General features: G+C 43.0%; 1 protein-coding gene across 8 annotated transcripts in view; it reads right to left on the reverse strand.

The window, feature by feature from the left end:
- RB1CC1 (RB1 inducible coiled-coil 1) overlaps positions 1-18,207 on the reverse strand; it is a 91,570-nt gene that overhangs the window by 22,417 nt on the left and 50,946 nt on the right. For 7 of the 8 annotated variants that reach the window (XR_006212969.1, XM_042973184.1, XM_042973186.1 and 4 more), the window contains 3 exons: positions 16,847-16,950; positions 16,275-16,401; positions 14,284-16,184 (listed from right to left, as the gene is read on the reverse strand). Coding sequence is in view for 7 of the 8 variants with exons in the window: in XM_042973184.1 (XP_042829118.1) it covers positions 14,284-16,184; positions 16,275-16,401; positions 16,847-16,950 (2,132 nt within the window). In the remaining variant the exon portion in view is untranslated. Of the gene's footprint in view, positions 1-7,867; positions 9,558-14,283; positions 16,185-16,274; positions 16,402-16,846; positions 16,951-18,207 lie in introns of those variants that run through there. The other variant, XM_042973189.1, reaches the window with a different exon arrangement.

Consider the following 18,207-nt stretch of genomic DNA (forward strand, 5'->3'; position numbering starts at 1 on the left):
GCGGTGCCGTTTTCCCCCAACGACAACACCGCAGGACTTCAGAGAGCAGCGCGGTGGCCCATAATGGAGGACGGGCCACTTACACCAAACCCTGCCCCCTGTGCCTGGCAGCCGCGTGTTTACTTGGGCAGGGGTGACTCGGAGCCAGCGCACAGGGCCTCTCCTGCAGAAGACCAGCACAGAGAGCACTCCGCGGGCACAAAGTGTTCCGAAAATCCAGTGCTTCGAAACAACACCTGCAGTTCTGGGGGAAACAGGACCAGGCCTACTGGGTTTTGTTTTGTTTTGTTTCTTCTTTTGTTCTTTTGGAATCAGGCTCATAGTTTTTTGTTTGTTGGGTTACTTTTTTTTCATTTTTTTTTCCAGGCTTATTTTAACAAACAAATCAAAGCATACCTATTTAAAAGTCCAAACCCGCCCCAGGACAAGCAAGGAGGAGCTCTGCACAGGACTGACCAGTGGGAATGAGCAGCCAAAACTCAACAGCAGAGTGCACACCGCATACGCCAGAAACTTCCTTAAGTGCCAGGCTGGGGACAGTGTATTCCCCCTTTTTAATACGGCATTACTCTCAGGTGCAGAAAACATGACGAGCTTTCGAAACACACAAAAGACAGACACGCAGCCCAAATGACAAGATGGAGGAATTCTCCCTAAAAGAAAGGTCAAGAAGAAATCAAAACCAGAGACGTGCTCAAAACAGATATAAGCGATATATCTGAACAAGAATTTAAAATAGCAGTCATAAGACTACCAGCTGGGCTTGAAAAAAGTATAGAAGACACCAGAGAAAACCTTGCTGCAGAGATCAAAGACCTAACAACTAGTCAGGCTGAAATAAAAAAATGCTATCACTGAGATACAAAACTGACTGGATAGTCACAATGAGGACTGAAGAAGCAGAGGAAAGAATAGGTAACATAGAAGATAAAATCATGGGAAATAATGAAGAAAAAAAAAAACTACTGGATCATGGGGAGCCTTTAGAGAACTGAGTGACTCCATAAAACAAAGATTATCTGTATCATAGGAGTCCCAGAAGAAGAGCGGGAAAAAGGGGCAGAAGGTTTATTTGAACAAAGTTTTAGCTGAAAATTCCCTAACATGGGGAAGGAAATAGGCACTCAAGTCGAAGAGGCACAGAGAACTCCCCTCAAAATCAACAAACACAGGTCATCACCATGACATATTGTAGTGAAATGTGCAAGATACAAAAACAAAGAAAGATTTCTGAACAAAAGGCCCTTAACTTATAAGGGTAGATACATGAGGTTAGCAGCAGACCTGTCCAGTGAAACTTGGCAGGTCAGAAGGGAGCGTCAGGAAATTGTCAACGTGCTGAATGCAGAAAACATGCAGCCAAGAATTCTTTAGCCAGCAAGGCTGTCATTCAGAATAGAGGGAGAGTTAAAGAATTTCCCAGACAAAAACTGAAGGAGTACATAACCACTAAACCAGCCCTGCAAGAAATTTTAAGGGGGACTCCTTGAGAGGAGAAAAAAATAGAACAAAACAAAAAGATCAAAAGTAACAAGGACTAGACAGGACCAGAGAACATCACCAGAAATATCAACTCTACAGGTAACACAATGGCACTAAATTCACAGCTTTCAATAATCACTCTGAATGCAAATGGACTAAATGCTCCAATCAAAAGACACAGGGTATCAGAATGGATTAAAAAAAACCCCAAGATCCATCTACATGCTGCCGACAAGAGACTCATTTTAGACCTAAAGATATCTGCAGATTCAAAGTGAGGGGGTGGAGAACCATCTATCATGCTAACAGCTGTCAAAAGAAAGTCTGAGTAGCTATATTCCTATCAAACACACTATATTTTAATGTTTATTTATTTTTGACAGAGAGAGAGACAGAGCATGAGCCGGGGAGGGGCAGAGAGAGAGGGAGACACAGAATCCGAAGCAGGCTCCAGGTTCTGAGCTGTCAGCACAGAGCTCGATGCGGGGCTCGAACTCACAGACTGTGAGATCATGACCTGAGCCGAAGTCGGACGCTCAACCGACTGAGCCACCCAGGAGCCCCAAACACACTATATTCTAAAACAGAGCCAGCAACAAGCGATGAAGAAGGGCATTATATCATAATTAAGGGGTCTGTCCACCAGGAAGATCTAACAACTGTAAATATTTATGCTCCCAACTTGAAAGCACCCAAATACATAAATCAATTAATAACAAACATAAAGTCAATGGTAATAATACAACAATAGTAGGGGACGTTAACAATCCACTTACAGCAACTGACAGATCATTTAGGTAGAATGTCAAGAAAGAAACAATGGCTTTGAATGACACACTGGGCTGGATGGACTTAACAGATATATTCAGAACATTTCATCCTTTTTTTTTTAAAGTTTATTTATTTATTTATTTATTTATTTATTTATTTATTTAGAGAGAGCACATGCAAGTGGGAGAGGGGAAGAGAGACAGAGGGAGAGAGAATCCCAAGCAGGCTCCGCACTGCCAGCATGGGGCCTGAGGCGGGGCTTGAACTCACGAACCACGAGATCATGACCTGAGCTGAAGTTAGACCCTTAACTGACAGAGCCACCCATGTGCCCCTCAGAACATTTCATCCTAAAGCAGCAAAATACACATTCTTCTTGAGTGCACATGGAACATTCTCCAGAACAGATCACATACTGGGTCACAAATCAGCTCCTGACAGGTACAAAAAATTGAGATCATACCATACATGTTTTCAGACCATAACATGATGAAACTTGAGGTCAACCACAAGAAAAAGTTTGGAAAGCCCTCAAATACATGGAGGTTAAAGAACATCCTACTAAAGAATGAATGGGTTAACCAGGAATTAAAGAAGAAATAAAAAAGACATAGAAGCAAACGAATATGAAAACACAACAGTCCAAACCCTTTGGATACAGCTAAAGCAGTCATAAGGTGAAAGTGTATTGCAATTCGGGCCTAGCTCATGAAGCAGGAAAGGTCCCAAATATACAAATTAACCAAAGGAGCTAGAAAAGGAATAGCAAACAAAGCCTAAAGCCAGCAGAAGGGAAATAAAGATTAGAGCAGAAATAAAGGCTACAGGAACAAGCAAAAAAACCCAGTAGAACAGATCAACAAAACGAAGACCTGGTTCTCTGATGAAATCCTAGCAAGACCTACCAAAAAAGAGAATGACCCAAACAGATAAAATCACAAGTGAAAGAGGAGAGATCACAAACACCACAGAAATACCAACAATTATAAGAGAATACTATGGAAAATTATATGCCAACAAACTGGACAACCTGGAAGAAATGGACACATTCCTAAGCACTCACACATTTCCAGAACTCAAACAGGAAGAAACAGAAAATTTGAACAGACCCATAACCAGTGAAGAAATTGAATCAGTCATCAAAAATCTCCCAACAAACAAGAGTCCTAGGCCAGATGGCTTCCCAGAGGAATTCTACCAGACATTTAAAGAAGAGTTAATACTTATTCTCAAACTCTTCCAAAAAAGCTTCCAAACTCATTCTATGAAGCCAGCATTGCCTTGATTTCAAAACCAGACAAAAACCCCACTAACAAGCAGAATTACAGGCCAATATTCGTGATGAACCTGGATGCAAAAATTCTCAACAAGATAGCAGAAACTGAATTCAACAGCAAATTAAAAGAATTATTCACCATGATCAAGTGGGATTCATTTCTGGGCCACAGGTCTGGTTCAATATTCCCAACTCAATGTGATATATACCACATTAATAGAAGAAAGGGTAAGAGCCATATGATCCCGCCAACAGATGAAGAGCATTGGACAAAATACAGTATCCATTCTTGATAGAAACCTCAACAAAGTAGGAACAGAAGGAATACACCTCAACATTATAAAGGCCACATATCAAAGACCCACAGCTAATACCATCCTCAGTGGGGAAAAACTGAGAGCTTTTCCCCTATGGTCAGGAACAAGACAAGGATGCCCACTCTCACCATTACTATTTAACACAGGATGGGATTCTTAGCCACAGCAATCAGACCTCAAAAAGAAATAAAGGGAAGACAAATCAGCAAGGAGGAAGTCAAACTCCCACTATTTGAAGCTGCGTGATATTCTACGTAGAAAACCTGAAAGGCTCCACCAAACAATTGCTAGAATACATGAACTCAGTGAAGTTGCAGGATACAAAAATCAATGTGCATAATCTGTTGCATTTCTATGCACCAATAATAATAGAAAAAGAAAGAGCAGTAGAAAAAGAAATCAAGGATCAATCCCATTTACAACTGCACCAAAAACAGTAAGATACCTAGGAATAAACTAAAGAGGTTAAAGATGTGTAGTCTGAAAACCACAGAACACTTATTAATATTGTTAAAATGTATTACCCAACGCAATCTATACATTTCATGCAATCCCCATCAAAATACCACCAGCATTCTTCACAGAGCTAGATCAAATAATCCTAAAATTTGTATGAAACCACAAAAGACCCTAAATAGCCAAAGCAATCCTGAAAAAGAAAAATAAAACTGGAGGCATCACAATTCTGGATTTCAAGCTAGATCACAAAGCTGTAGTCATCAAGACACTATGGTCCTGGCACAAAAACATATGCAAACATATGCCAACACATGCATATGCCAACATATGCAAACACCACACACACACACACACACACACACACACACACACACACACACACACTCTTTGCACTTCCTGTGTACACAGGTGTATGAGAAAGCCCTTTACCCTTAAAAATAAGGTATACTATTAATTTTTCCCAGTTACATAGGAAGGAATGCATCTTATTTTAATTTTGCATTTCCTTAATCCCATGTAGACTGAAAAGCTATTCGCATGTTAGCCATTTGTACTTCTTCACTGATCTGGCTGTTTATATCCTCTGCCCATTTGCCTAACGGCTTGCCTTTTCCTTACTGACTTGTGGGAGTTACATTACGGATACAACCAATATCCTTGTGTCTTGCTGCTGCTTCCCACGGTCCCTCCACGATGCCTCTGGCACATGTGCAACCAACTGAGTGGTGGAAAGCAAGGAGGTGTGCTGGGCTGTGTCATCGCCTCAGCATCATTTCTTCTCACCGATTTCCTTTCTTTTGTTTTAAAAGTTTATTCATTTTTGGGGGGGGTCAGAGAGAGGGGCGGGGGGGGGGAGAGAGAGAGAGCGAGCGAGAGAGTGTGTGAGTAGGGGAGAGGCAGAGGGAGAATCCTAAGCAGGCACTGCACTGTCAGCACGGAGCCCAACGCCGGGATCAGTCTCACAAACCGTGACATCATGACCTGAGCCCACACTGAGGGTCGGGGGCTTTAACCGACTGAGTCGCCCAAGTGCCCCTACTTATTTTTTCAAATGTTTCTTCTGCGTGACAGAGAAGCCTAGAACTGCACCGTCCAGAAACTCCTTCCCAGTTAAGTTCTGAGTTCAAGTTTGCCAATGATAGACGAGAAAGAGTCTGTCACTCTCCAGAGGTGGCTATGGCTAGATATGGGGGCTACGTAAGATTCTGAAGGGTTTTCCAAGTGAAATGCCTGCACTGGTGCCCCACTAGGCAACTGGTGTGGAAGTCTCCAAGGAACTATAGCCATTTCCTTTTTTTTTTTTTTTTTAATGTTTATATATTTTTGAGAGAAAGAGCAAGCAAGGGAAGGGGTGGGGGGGGGGGTGGGGGAAGAGAGGACCTAACAGTCTCTGTGCTGTCAGTGCAGAGCCCGATGTGGGGCTCGATCCCAGAGCTGAGATCAACAGTCAGATGCTTAGCCAGCTGAGCCACCCAGGTGACCCTGTAGCCATTTCCTGACGAGCCACCCACTTTTGGTGCTTCCGATGGCTTTGAATCCAGATTTCCAGGTCTTCAGCAGCAACTCCCTTACCCCGTCCCTCCCTTAGGTCTCCCCAAATTCACAGAAGTTCTCATTTTAATATATAACCCTTTAATCCTGGAGTATTTAAGAGATTCTGTTTTCTAGACTCAATCCTAACAGACACAAATATGATCCTTGGGGGGAAAGAGCATAAAGACAGCAATCTGGAATTGGATGCTCTGATCTGCAGGCAGTCGTGACCTCACTGCCAGCGGGACACGAACTCTGGGAGAATAGGGCATTCCAGGGCCTAACAGCTGACACTTATAGCTGTCTGGCTCAGTGGCTCAGGTGGCTAAAGGTTTTAGAGATGCCATAGCTGTCCCCACCGAATCCCACCCAGGTGTTTTGGCCAGCAGCAGCAGCCTCTGTTCCCTCATCTAAAGATTAGTGTCCCCTTGCCCCAGGGTCCCATCTCAACAAGCTGACCCCTCTCAACCGGCTCCCCTACTATTTAATTACTTCCAGACCCATCTCTACTTTCAAATCTCCAGATCCCAGGCGAGTTGAAAATCTAACCAAGGAGGAAGTCCAACTGCAAAGTTTCCATTTATTTTGGTAGCAATATAGGGAACATGTATGGGAATACATCCGATAGGAGTCTGAAGGGGAAAGGCAAACATAGGGATAACCGAGGCCACAATTATCTGTTCAGCTACAATAATCAGAGACTCTACATTCAATGTTAACAGTTTACTTCACTGCCTGCCTGACACCTGGACCTAATGGCCAACACTACAAGAGAATGCGATGTGGAGAGGAGATATTCTAGACTACAGGCAGGCACACAAAGGCGGGTAGGCCAGATGCAGCTTTTACCTGTTGGTGTAACTCAAGTTTTACTGCAACGCGGCCACACCCAGTCATTTATATGGTCTCACTTGCCTCTTGCCAGGTGAGTAGCGTGGACAGAAACCTTATTGAAGGGTTACAATGGTGCCAACCAGTCCCTTTATCAACGATTCTCAAAGTGTGATCCACGGAACCCTGAGGTGACTAGAACACTTTCAAGGGATCAGTAAGAGCACAGCTATTTTCATAATAATACTAAAATGACATGTCTCTTATACTTTGCTGTCATCTGTACATGATAAGATCACTGACCCCTTAGCATAAATTAAAGACAATAGTGCCAAACTGTACTTTTAGTCACTGTTTCCTTTCCATCAAGGCAGTCGAAGCGATAAAGAAAAAGGCAGGTTGATTTTGGAACATCCATAATGTGGTAAAAATTGTCACTATCGAAATCTGACCACGGAGTATGCACTTTTTAGTGTCAGGTGTGACAAAATGAGAACATATAAAGCCCTTCTGCCGCTTCCAGAAGCGTGTCTGTCTCACGGAACAGTTCTTGTGTGACTGTTCTGGCTGTGTGAATTTGGCTGCTTTTTTCATCCTATACGATTTCTATTTGAAAAATGACAATCTTTGTTATTTAAATTTGAGTTTTCCAACAGACATTTTTTTTTTTTCAAAAATGACCCACATAAGTGTGTTACTTCAATGAACACCTGACAGAATTTACCAGTGGTAAAATGTCACTCTTTAAGAATAAATTAAAATTTTAGAAAATTTGGGGCACTTGGCTGGCTCTGTCAGATGTTAACTCTTAATCTTGGGGTCATGAGTTCAAGCCCCATGTTGGGTGGGCATAGAGAAAATGTAAAACTAACAACACCCCCCCCCCTCCATGCCCCAAACCTTAGAAAAGTTGTATCTGCCACTATAAGTTTGAGAGCTTCCTAGCACCTAAGATCTTTTTCATAAAATTGGTAGGTATATTAACATCTGATTTTTCTGTCAATAAAATATGTCAGTATTTACAAGATCCATTTAACTCCGGGAACCAGTGGTTTTCAAATGACCAAAATCATGCATGAGTAAAACATCCACTCCAAGTGCAAGACAGATCGTTCAACAGATATTAGCAAGTAACAGTAGGAAAAAAATCCACTTGACAGTTTAATATTCCATACTGAAACCAATGTTTAAGAAATCATCATTTGTTGGATTTTTATTTAGTATCAAAGAAATATTCACAAGCATCTGAACAAGCTCTTGAACTATACCTCTTTTCCAGTTACATGTAAGTGAAAGGCTGAATTTTTATCACCCATTAATCAAAAGACACCGCAACAGATTGGACGCAGAAACAGGAGACTCCATTAAGCCAAACATTAAGGAGATCTACAAATGTATAAACACAATGGCACTCTTCTCACTAATTTTCATCTTAGAAAATGGTTTTTAAAGAACAAATTTCGTCTTGAGGAGGACACCCAAAGAATGATGGTGACAGGCACCGTGGAAGAGATTTATTATTTGTACCCTGGGAGGGTCCAGAGAATGCACCCCTCGCCAAAGCTTTGGGAAATTCGACTTCAAAAGGCTCTGTAGTGGTACTCCGCAGGACAAGGAGAGCAGAGTGAGGCCAAATCGCTGAAAATCAATGACCTTAACGGGAATGACAAGACTCTGGAGGGGTGGAGGCCGATCAGCGGCACTTAACCAGACACACGATGTGGGGCTGTTATAGACAGCAGTGCTGGAGCGGCAATTAGAAGGTCTGACCCAGAAACACTCTGGTGCTGGCTGTCCGCAGGGCTAAGACAGAATGGGATGATCAAGGATTAAAACTTCAAAAGCCTGGTTTGGTTTTGTTTTTTTACAACTCAGTATCTGCTGCTCAGAGAGCTAATTAAAATACAGAGAATCACTACCCCTCACCCAATCCCAAGACCTGAGTCAGTCACCAACTACAATGCCAAAGTTTGATAATATGGTCTCTTTTATAGTCTTTAGCATAGGGACCTGTGCCCACTTCTCAGGCTGACTGTGTACTCTGGGTAAGTAATTAACCAACTCTGGAGGGACTAATGAATGCTGGCTCTGAAGGGGCTCGAATGTCACTGCGGTCCACCAGGAGATTACGGACAGCCAGGTGATACATGGAGCTTGGACCCAGTGGGTCCCTTACATCCACAATTTATAGTGGAACAGACACAAAAGCAACTGTTGGAGATACCCTGTTGGTTCCCTTATTTACGGAATGGAGACGTATCATGGTGAAAAGCCAAGTCAAATCCCTAAAACCGCCTCTCGCTTCACATGATATAAGGGAGATTTCTACCACATTCTCATTCAACTTAAGTGTGTGTCCTGTAGAAAACACACAAAAACAATGGATTCTCGTCAATTCGATCAGGCAGCGGCTCCAAGAAAACAGTTATTCCACACATGCCCTCTCTGCTGTGGCAAATCAGCAAGGCTACCACTACCTGACACGGAGCTACTGACTTAGTGATTTCTTCCCTCTTCATAGCTCTAAGTAGACACCGGGGCTGACAAATTCCTTTAAAGGGACGGGTAAACATTTTCGCCGGATGACCCGTCACACCTACTCAACTACGCCAAAAGCAACCACAGGCAACAAACAGGTCAAGGAACGGGTATCTGTGTATTCCGATACAGCTGCGTTTACAGAAACAAGTGATGAGCTGGATTCCCACAGGCCAGTCTGTCAATCCCTAGTATAGACCCCAAGAGTCCGTCAGATTTCACCTACAGCAACAGCAATACGCTTCCAATGTCTTATCGTCTCTGGATTATACCAATTCTCTAGTCCTCTGTTAAAACCACGCTGGCAGGGATATTGGTCTTCTGGCGATTCCTCAAGATATCACACTAATCTGAGAGGTGGGGAAAAAGAAGAAAAAAAACAGATCACACCAATCCGATACAGTTATGGCATTTATGCTCCTTGGGCCAAGCAGGCAAAAGCGGCAACCACCTGAGCTACCAGGGCAAGGCACACATGTGCCAGAAGGTGAGCGATAAAGCAACAGATGAAAATTCAGCTGCTTGTTGGCACGGTGAAATTTCTAAGCGCCCGGTGGTCTGATCACGTGACCTGCCCCCTCTAAGGTGAAGGGCCAAGCTGCTGCCAGGGGAGCATCTCGGAATCCTGCAGGCAAGACGCACCTGGGTATGCCGCTCCGACTCGTTTACGGGAGAACCTGTGAGGCTCCCTGGTCGGTAGAAGGCCCAGAGCGACGAGCAAGTCGCTCGGCCCCTCGGGCCACGTTTGCCAGAAGACGCCTGAAGTGTCGGTAGCAGAGATGAACACCGCACAGAGCTTTTGGCGAGGCCGATACGAGAAATCACAGCTGAGACCCTTAGAATTGTGAAGCGCACCACCAGCTCCCTGTCGTAAAGTGACTGCGGCTTGCTGCTGGGGCTGTACAGATTGACAGACTGGCCACGGTCCCCCCAGCTACTGGGTGGCCTGAGCTGACCGTCGTCAAGCGAACACTTGAAACCACAGGCTGGGTAGACACAGCAGTCTTCTTTCAGAAGACAGGTGTGGCGTGCGTGAGAGCCAACGAAATACGGCACAAGTAAGAGGCTCCGGTTCCCAAGGTGCCTCCTCCCGCTACACTGCCTCTCTCCCCGTCACCGCTCTGACATTCACCAGGAGCGGAAAAAACTGGCAGGCCTGGTTTCATCAGGATTCTGCAAAATGCACTGCCACGATTCATTGGTCCAGTTGAGGTACAGAGCCCCACTGAGGAGTGGCTCCCAAGAAGAGTAGAGAAGGGAAAGTTCCCAGCGGCAACATGTCAAACAGTGTACCCGAAGTTAGCTGGGAGGAGAAATGGTCAGGGGTACAGATTTACGCTGCTTCATGGACACTGGTCAAAGGCTCGGCTGGATAGTGAGGGACTCGGGAGAAACTAGATTGAAAGCTGGTGGGAAGGTTTCTGGAAAAGAAATACAGATCACACTCTTAAATGTGCAGGATATGTAAGTATGAGATTAGGTTCTGAGTATATTCTGTCCCGCTGTGAGGAACCTCTTGATTCTCAGATGGGCAAGGTGAGCATTCTGTGAGTATCAATCAGTCCTATTCAAAAGGTTCACGGACAACTATCCACAGAGGCGGGAAGTGAGGTTACATATGGGCTCGGTAACATGGATTTCTGTGCGTCTAGTAACCAGCAGCGAGCCCCCGATATGGCAGTGCTCATTTGGGAGACCAGCCAGCTACCTGGTGGCAGGTTGATCCCACGGGACTGTTGCCGTCATAAAAAGGATAGTAATCTGTCTTCACAAAGACAGTTTATTACTCTCCGAATGGAACTACCTTCCATGCCCGCAGTATTTCTGAACATACCCACCATTCCGGAACAGACAAAAGGCCTTATTCACTGCCATGATATTCTACTAGAATTGCTTCTGAACAAGGAATTTCATTTTACAGCGAAACATATGTAGCCATGGCCTGTAGCCCGTGGAAGTCACTTATCTTACCACACAGGCCAACCCTTAAAACAGGTGGGTTGATACAACTGTGGATCACTGCACCGAAAGCTCAGTTAGGGTACCAGATGGGTGGCATTCTGAATGGCCAGGCTGAAGGGTGCAGTGCACGCCCTGAACCACAGACTACTTTGTGAAACGAATCCTCCCACAGTTAGAACACACAGGCTGGACAACCAGGGATGAAAACTAGAATAACTAGTATTTCAATGAGCCAAGAGCAAAAATTTTGCTTCCCTTCCCTACAACTCTGGACCCTGCCAGTTTAGTTCCCTGCAAAAGAATTCCTTTGCCAAGAGACAGAACCGGGGCCCCAGTGAAATGGAAGCTTCAACCACCACATGGACACCTAGGGCTCATCGCAGCACGGAATCAACACACAAAGAAAGAAGCTGCATTATGTACTGATACGACTGAACTTATCAACGGGAAACAGCTGCTCCTGCACTGTAAGGGCAGAGGAAGATGCCTGAAAGTCAGAAGCTTTCCTAGGATGTCTCTTGGCACTGCTGTGTCCATTGAGAAACAAATGAGCACCTACATGAACCGCATTACAGGAGGAACCATTAACGGCAGTCTCTTCAGGCCAAGAAGTGAAATCAGCGGAGGTAACGTCTAAGGTAGAAAATGGAGTGCGGAGCAGAAGGAAGCTGCAAATACCTACTAGAGTTGCAAGACTAATTAGAGAAATAAAGACTACCATAATTAAACCTCTACATATTGGATCAATTTTTTTTATCTTTATTCCCCTTCTCTCATTATTTTACTATGTAATGAATGTTGTGACAATTGTAGTTAACCCTGTATTTCAGTATTTAACCTACAGAATATCAAAGAGAGATTAGGTCTGTGCAGAGAGAAACATGAAGAGCTCCAGGACGGCTAAAATGACAGAATGAGTCTCACGTGTCGAAGAGGGTGAGGCTATCGGAGGTGATGTGAGGGACATAAGCTGAATCACGTCCAACAGAAACCTGACATTTTAAGTGTCTTTATTTGGAATCAATATGGGTAGAGACAGGAAGGCTCCCCTGAGTTGGAAATGGGAGGTATACAGTGCTGGACTGTCATCATTCTGCCACTGCTCTCCCTCCTCTTCTAGAATCTCATCCGCACTGTACTGCAGAGAGGCTATATTTCCGAGAATCCCCTTCTAACTGCAAGTTTGCCAATGAAAAGAAGTTAGGAAAAAAACTTCAAATAAACCAAAAGAAGGAAATCAATGAATTAAAAAAGGAAGAAGTCCTTGAAAACACTTGAAATTTGCAAAACAATCCTTCTCTGGAAATCCCAGATGCTAATCCATTTTATTATTATTTTTTCCTATTTTTTAAAGAAGTTTATTTATTTTGAGAGAGAGTGCACACGCACAAGATCTGGAAAGGAGAAAGGCAGTCCAGGCTTACTCTCCAGGGGTGGGTGTACCCAAGATAATTTCCACAGGAGCTTCCTGTCAAGTGAGTGAGAGCGGCCCATTTTGTGCTACAGACTGAGCTGCATCACTGGGGCTTGGAAGAGATTCTGGGTCGCCACGGCAGCTTTCCAGTGAGCCGTGAAGAGCTATCAGCTTTGGTGGGCATTTCAGCATCTGTTTTCTTTCACCAGAGCTTTCCTTGTTTTTAGAAGCCATTCCCTTGACCTTAGCTCCTCTAGCCCCGTAAATGTTCGTGCAGGCCCTGATTCCTGGATTAAACCCTCCAATCCCCCCAGAATACGTAAAGAGTTTCTGTTTTCAAAACAGAAGGGGAAGTTGAACTGTAGGTCAATATATGCATATTACACAGCAGAAAGTCAATCACAAGAGACTGTAAAAGTGATCGGGCAAGAAACAGGTTAAAACATACCAGGCATACAAACCTATAAATATATTCACTTGGAAGAATTAGTGATAGAGCTCGTGGATAATGCTCCAGAAATTCTTTATTAGGCCATAAAACCCCTCAGTGGAATTTAAAGAGCAGAAATAACTGAAGACTACTTCTCTGGTCAAAAGGCAGTAACATCAGACAGGAACAATATTAAAAATGCAAAAAACCCAAAGCCCCCAAAAAACAACCCCCACTGTATAAAACCTGGAATTTAAAAACATTATCTTTCGAACCGCAGAGGGAATAACTGAACTTTAGTATGAACTTTAATATCAAGAAAATAACAATGAAACTAGCCCCAATTTAGAATTTAGCCTTTACTAAGCGCTGCTCAGAGGAAGGTGTTATCTTTCATACATACGCAACTTGTTAAAATGGTTTATTTACTTTATTTATTTACTTTGAGAGAGAGTGAGAGAGCACGAGCGAGCAGGGGGAAGGGGCAAAGAGAGAGGTGAGAGAATCCCAGGCAGGTTCCGCACTGCCAGTGCAGAGCCTGATGCAGGGCTCGATCCCACAAACCGTGAGATCACAACCTGAGCCGAAATCAAGAGTTGAGATGCTTAACCGACTGAGCCACCCAGGTGCCCCACACATCCACAATTTAAAAAGAAGGGAAAACAGTAATTTTCAACTGGAAGAAATTAGAAAAAAAAAACTTCACATAAACCAAAGGGAATTTAATGAATTAAAAAGGAAGTTGTCCTTGAAAACACTTGAAATTTGAAAAAAAAAAAAAAATCATCCTCTGGAAGTCCAAGTGCTAATCCATTTTATTATTATTTTTTCTATTTTTTTTTAAGTTTATTTAATTTGAGAGAGTGCACACGCACACATGTGCTCACGGGGGAGGGGCACAGAGAGTGAAGTGAGCGAGTGAGCGAGCGAGAATCCCAAGCAGGCTCCACACTGTGAGCAAGGAGCCCTACAAATCGTAAGATCAGGACTTGAGCCGAAATCAAGAGTCGGATGCTTAACTGACTGATCCACCCAGGGGCCTCATCAAGATACTAATCCATTTTACAAAGCCACTAATGGACTTAGGTAGTGTTATTTTTTAAATGTTTCTAAGAAACACTGACTATAAAAGTTTTTATTTTACAAAAATACCTGTTACTATATTTATCTAAGATATGTAAGTAAATCAAGGTACTGTGATTACACACACAATTAAAATTTGACTCCCCAATATTTTCATTCTATAATTACAGCCTAAAGTAATTCTTACCTTTTTGCTATTTGATTCTCAAGATGTTTAACTTTTTCTAATAACTCTTTCTCAACAGCTTCTCTCTCCAATTTAAACTCCTTTAGGGCAGTCTGAATAGCTTCTTCTTTTTCACAATTAAGCTTCTGAATTAACCGTTCTCGGTCTTGTTCCTGGCTCATGACAAATTTCTCTTTGTCCTTCTCAAGTTTCTGGATAATAGCTTCATACTTCTCCTCCTGCTGGGTGAGTTTTTCCTCTTTTTGCTTTTCAAGAGCACTCAATTCCGCATCCAGTTTACCCTGCAGTTCAGCTATTTCTTCTTTCAGGTTTTTTTCCACTTCAAATGCTTGGTGGTGCAAGGATGTTACTTGGTTTAATTCAGCTTTCAGCAGGTCAGATTCTTCTTCGTGTCTACTAATTAACTCTGAAATGCACTGATCTTTTTCAATGGTCATTAAAGTTCTTAGTTCTGCCAAGCCCACCTGGTAGCTTTCGTTATTATCCTGAATCTTTTGGTTGAGTTTACTTATCTCTGTTCTCAAATTTTCCGTCTCTTGTTCAAGGAGAGATTTTAAGGTCTCCTTCTGCTGGGCTCTGCTTTCTTCCAGCAAAATTTTTATTTCATCGGTTTCTGCTTCCTTCAACGCAAGTTCAACCTCTAACTTACATCTCACGTCCGACAGATCGGAAACTTTGAGTTTTAATTCCTGGAGCTGTTGTTCTTTCTCCTGGATAGCGGCGGCATGAGACTCCTGGATCTGGTCGATTCTGTGCTGATTCTCCTTCTTCAATTTCTCCAAAGACGCCCCGTGGTCGGTCTTGGCCTTCTCGACCTCCTGCATGTGCCTGGCGTGCAGAGCGTCCTCGAGCTCCTTGAGGTGACGCTGCTCTAAGCCCTGGAGCTCCGTCCGCAACAACTGAATCTTCTCATCATTTTCCACGTGCAGCTTCTGCAGGTCTTCCAGAACGGTCTCCCGCGAGTGTTTCAGCTCGTCGATTTCGCAGCTCTGAGTGCGCATGAGACTTTCCATCTCCAGCAACTTCTGATCCTTCTCATTTTGCAGGCAGATGACGGCTTCTTTTTCATGTTTAACCAAAGCAAATTCGTTATCTTTGTTTTGTAAAACCTCCTCGAGGCACGCCAAGTCTCCTTTCAGCTTTTTAATTTTGTTTTCGTTTTCCTCGCTCTCCTTTCTGAGTGCAGCAAGTCTGTCTTCGTACTCACTTTTTAAAGACTGCAGTTCTTTTTGATGTTTTTCGTTTAGTGTCATTTCCAGAGAATATCTTACCTTTTCAATAACGTTTCTTATTTCTAATGCTGTACATTTTAAAGAATTTGAGAAGTCACACTGTCCTTTCTGGACAAATGTTCTGAAGTGGCAAAGGTCTTTCTTGATGGTTTGTATACTGAAATGCGAGTCTTGGGCAACAAGTCGGCACTTTTCCAATTGGACATTTAGAGAAGCATGATCTCCTAAATCCTCTTTCCCACATACAGTTGTATCCTGCATCCGTCTACTGTCTATTGCATTGATGACTGATGAATAAAGCGATTCCACCATCATTTCTGGACTCTGTGGATCACTTATAGGATTAGGAGATGACAAATTTTCTTCTATTACAAACTCATTCACAGCAGACATAAAATCCGATTCAGGACTTTCTGCTAATGAATCTAAGTCCAATGAAACTTGATGAATAGTCTGTTCTATGTTTGGATGAGGGATAGTTTCAAAATCAAAGGTATGTGCATCGATGCTATCTGGAGATAATTCTTCTAAGGGACACACCGCAGGACACAAGGGATCCTGAACGGCGAGCGGAGGAGGAGTTCTCGGTGAGGTAGTAGTTGCAATTCCTGCTGTACTTTCTATCCTTGGTGAGGAAGCCGACTGCGGGGATACCTGACCCATGGATGCCTGGAAGAGAGAGGGACAGGCTTTACAGAGCTACAGCAACAAAAACACGTAATAACCAGTGAAGCAACCACTTGTAAGAACTTAATTTGCCTTTTGTTCACTCAGTAGATCTGTAATGGTCTGTGACATTTCATCCAAACTTTGTGCTGCTTTTACCAAATTGTGTAGAGCGAGTACATGCTGGTGTAGAGGTTCAAAATCACAAAGTAAGGGAACCCTGAAACAGAATGCAATTAAATTAGAGTTCTGATTCTGCAATGACAAGATGGATACCTACACGCAAATATGTCAAACTATGTCCAAAATAACTACAGTATTAACATCCTCTTCAAATCAACCCCGGCAACAGCTTCAGGGGCCTGAGGCATAATCACTACAGTGATGAATTAGAAATCCCCCACAGTATACAAAAAGTCCGAGTAATTACTAGAAAAGAAATTAATTGCATGTAAGGCATTAATTTCCTTCTGTTTTATCTTCGTTTTCTGATCATTTGCATATTCCCTAGAAATCTTCTAAAGCAGCACAGGAAAGCCAGTCTATCATAACGCATTTCTATATTCGGGCATCTCCTAAGACTACTGGTGCTACTTTCCACAGCTCCAAAATAAGGAAAACATTGTAAGGGGATAACCCAAGTCAAAAACACTAATGACATTTACCTGAGGAATGGCTGAACTTCTGAAGGACAAAATGATTGCAGAAACTGTAGATCTTTTAATGAAATATCTGGAAGTTCACAGTCAAACTTTCGAGGCTTCTGTGTCTACACAAAACAAAACAAATCAACTCAAAAATGACCAAAAGACATAAGAGGACAAATTCACGAATGCTTCTTTACTGTCATTAATTCCAATATAACAAAGAAGCAAACGTGCTACAAAGCCCCTACTAACATTTAAGGAATAGAATAAAACAGAATAAAAACAAGGGACTGTTCAATGACAACATGGTATACTATTTTCTGAGTCTCAAGTAACTGGGAACCATAAGCTGTTCGTGATTAACTGTCGGCACAGTTCCTTTCTCTCGTCAGCTTTTTAAAAATGGGGTAGCAGCCTGTCAACATTAAAGGAACACATCTGCGTCACTAGCACATAGGCTGTTCCCGAAGTTTTCTTTGACTTACAGCCTCACCATGAAGATCTCTCTAGCCCTGGCCCCATTTCTATGCCTATCACTTACTAGCACGCCTTGTTGCTGTACTGTGAAAAGTTTTCTCCTACGTAATACTGCCTTGCTTGCCTTTCACTGATCTTTTTTCCATTACATTTTCAAATATAAACTCTTAGCCGATTTCAGCTTCTTTAAAAACAAATTAGATTTATAACATCATTTCTTTATGATATTGGCAAGAAATACTTTGAGAGAGAGAGAGAGAGAGAGAGAGAGAGAGAGAGAGAGAGAGAGAGAGAGGCAGGCAGCGTGTGTGGGGGAGGGGCAGAAAGAGAGAAGGAGACAGAGAATCCCAAGAGGCTCCATACTGTCAGGGTGGAGCCAGGTGTGGGGCTGGAACTCACGGAACGGTGAGATCACAACCCGAACGGAACCGAGAGTCCGATGCTTAGCCGACCGGGCCCCCCAGGTCCCCCCGAGAAATACAACTGTTAAAGTAACTCCAACTGTTGGATTCATTACCTAACCAGATTTAGAAATGTCAAGATGTTCTTCATTAAAGAGTGTGGGGAACCCCATTACATCGCTTATTCTTAGATATTCAAAATTACATAGTTAAAGCCCTAAGAAATCCTGCAGTATACAAACATGGTTAACAGCTAAGCAGTGTATCTGAAGACCAACAAAAAAACCTACAGCATTTCCTGAACTTCTTTGCCCTGTGGAATCATTTTTTTCATGAAATAAAATGATCGATCCCCGGTAATCCTGGTTTCACAACACAAATGTATTTCTCATGGGTTCAATGAAGACCACCTCAAGAGCTAGCTACCCTCTTCTGATCTGTAAACAAATGAATAAAACAGGATGGAGGTGGTGGTGGTGGTAGCAGTGGTGGTGAAGAGAA

The sequence above is a fragment of the Panthera tigris genome, chromosome F2 (assembly GCF_018350195.1).
Source record: "Panthera tigris isolate Pti1 chromosome F2, P.tigris_Pti1_mat1.1, whole genome shotgun sequence".
Lineage (NCBI taxonomy): Eukaryota > Metazoa > Chordata > Mammalia > Carnivora > Felidae > Panthera > Panthera tigris.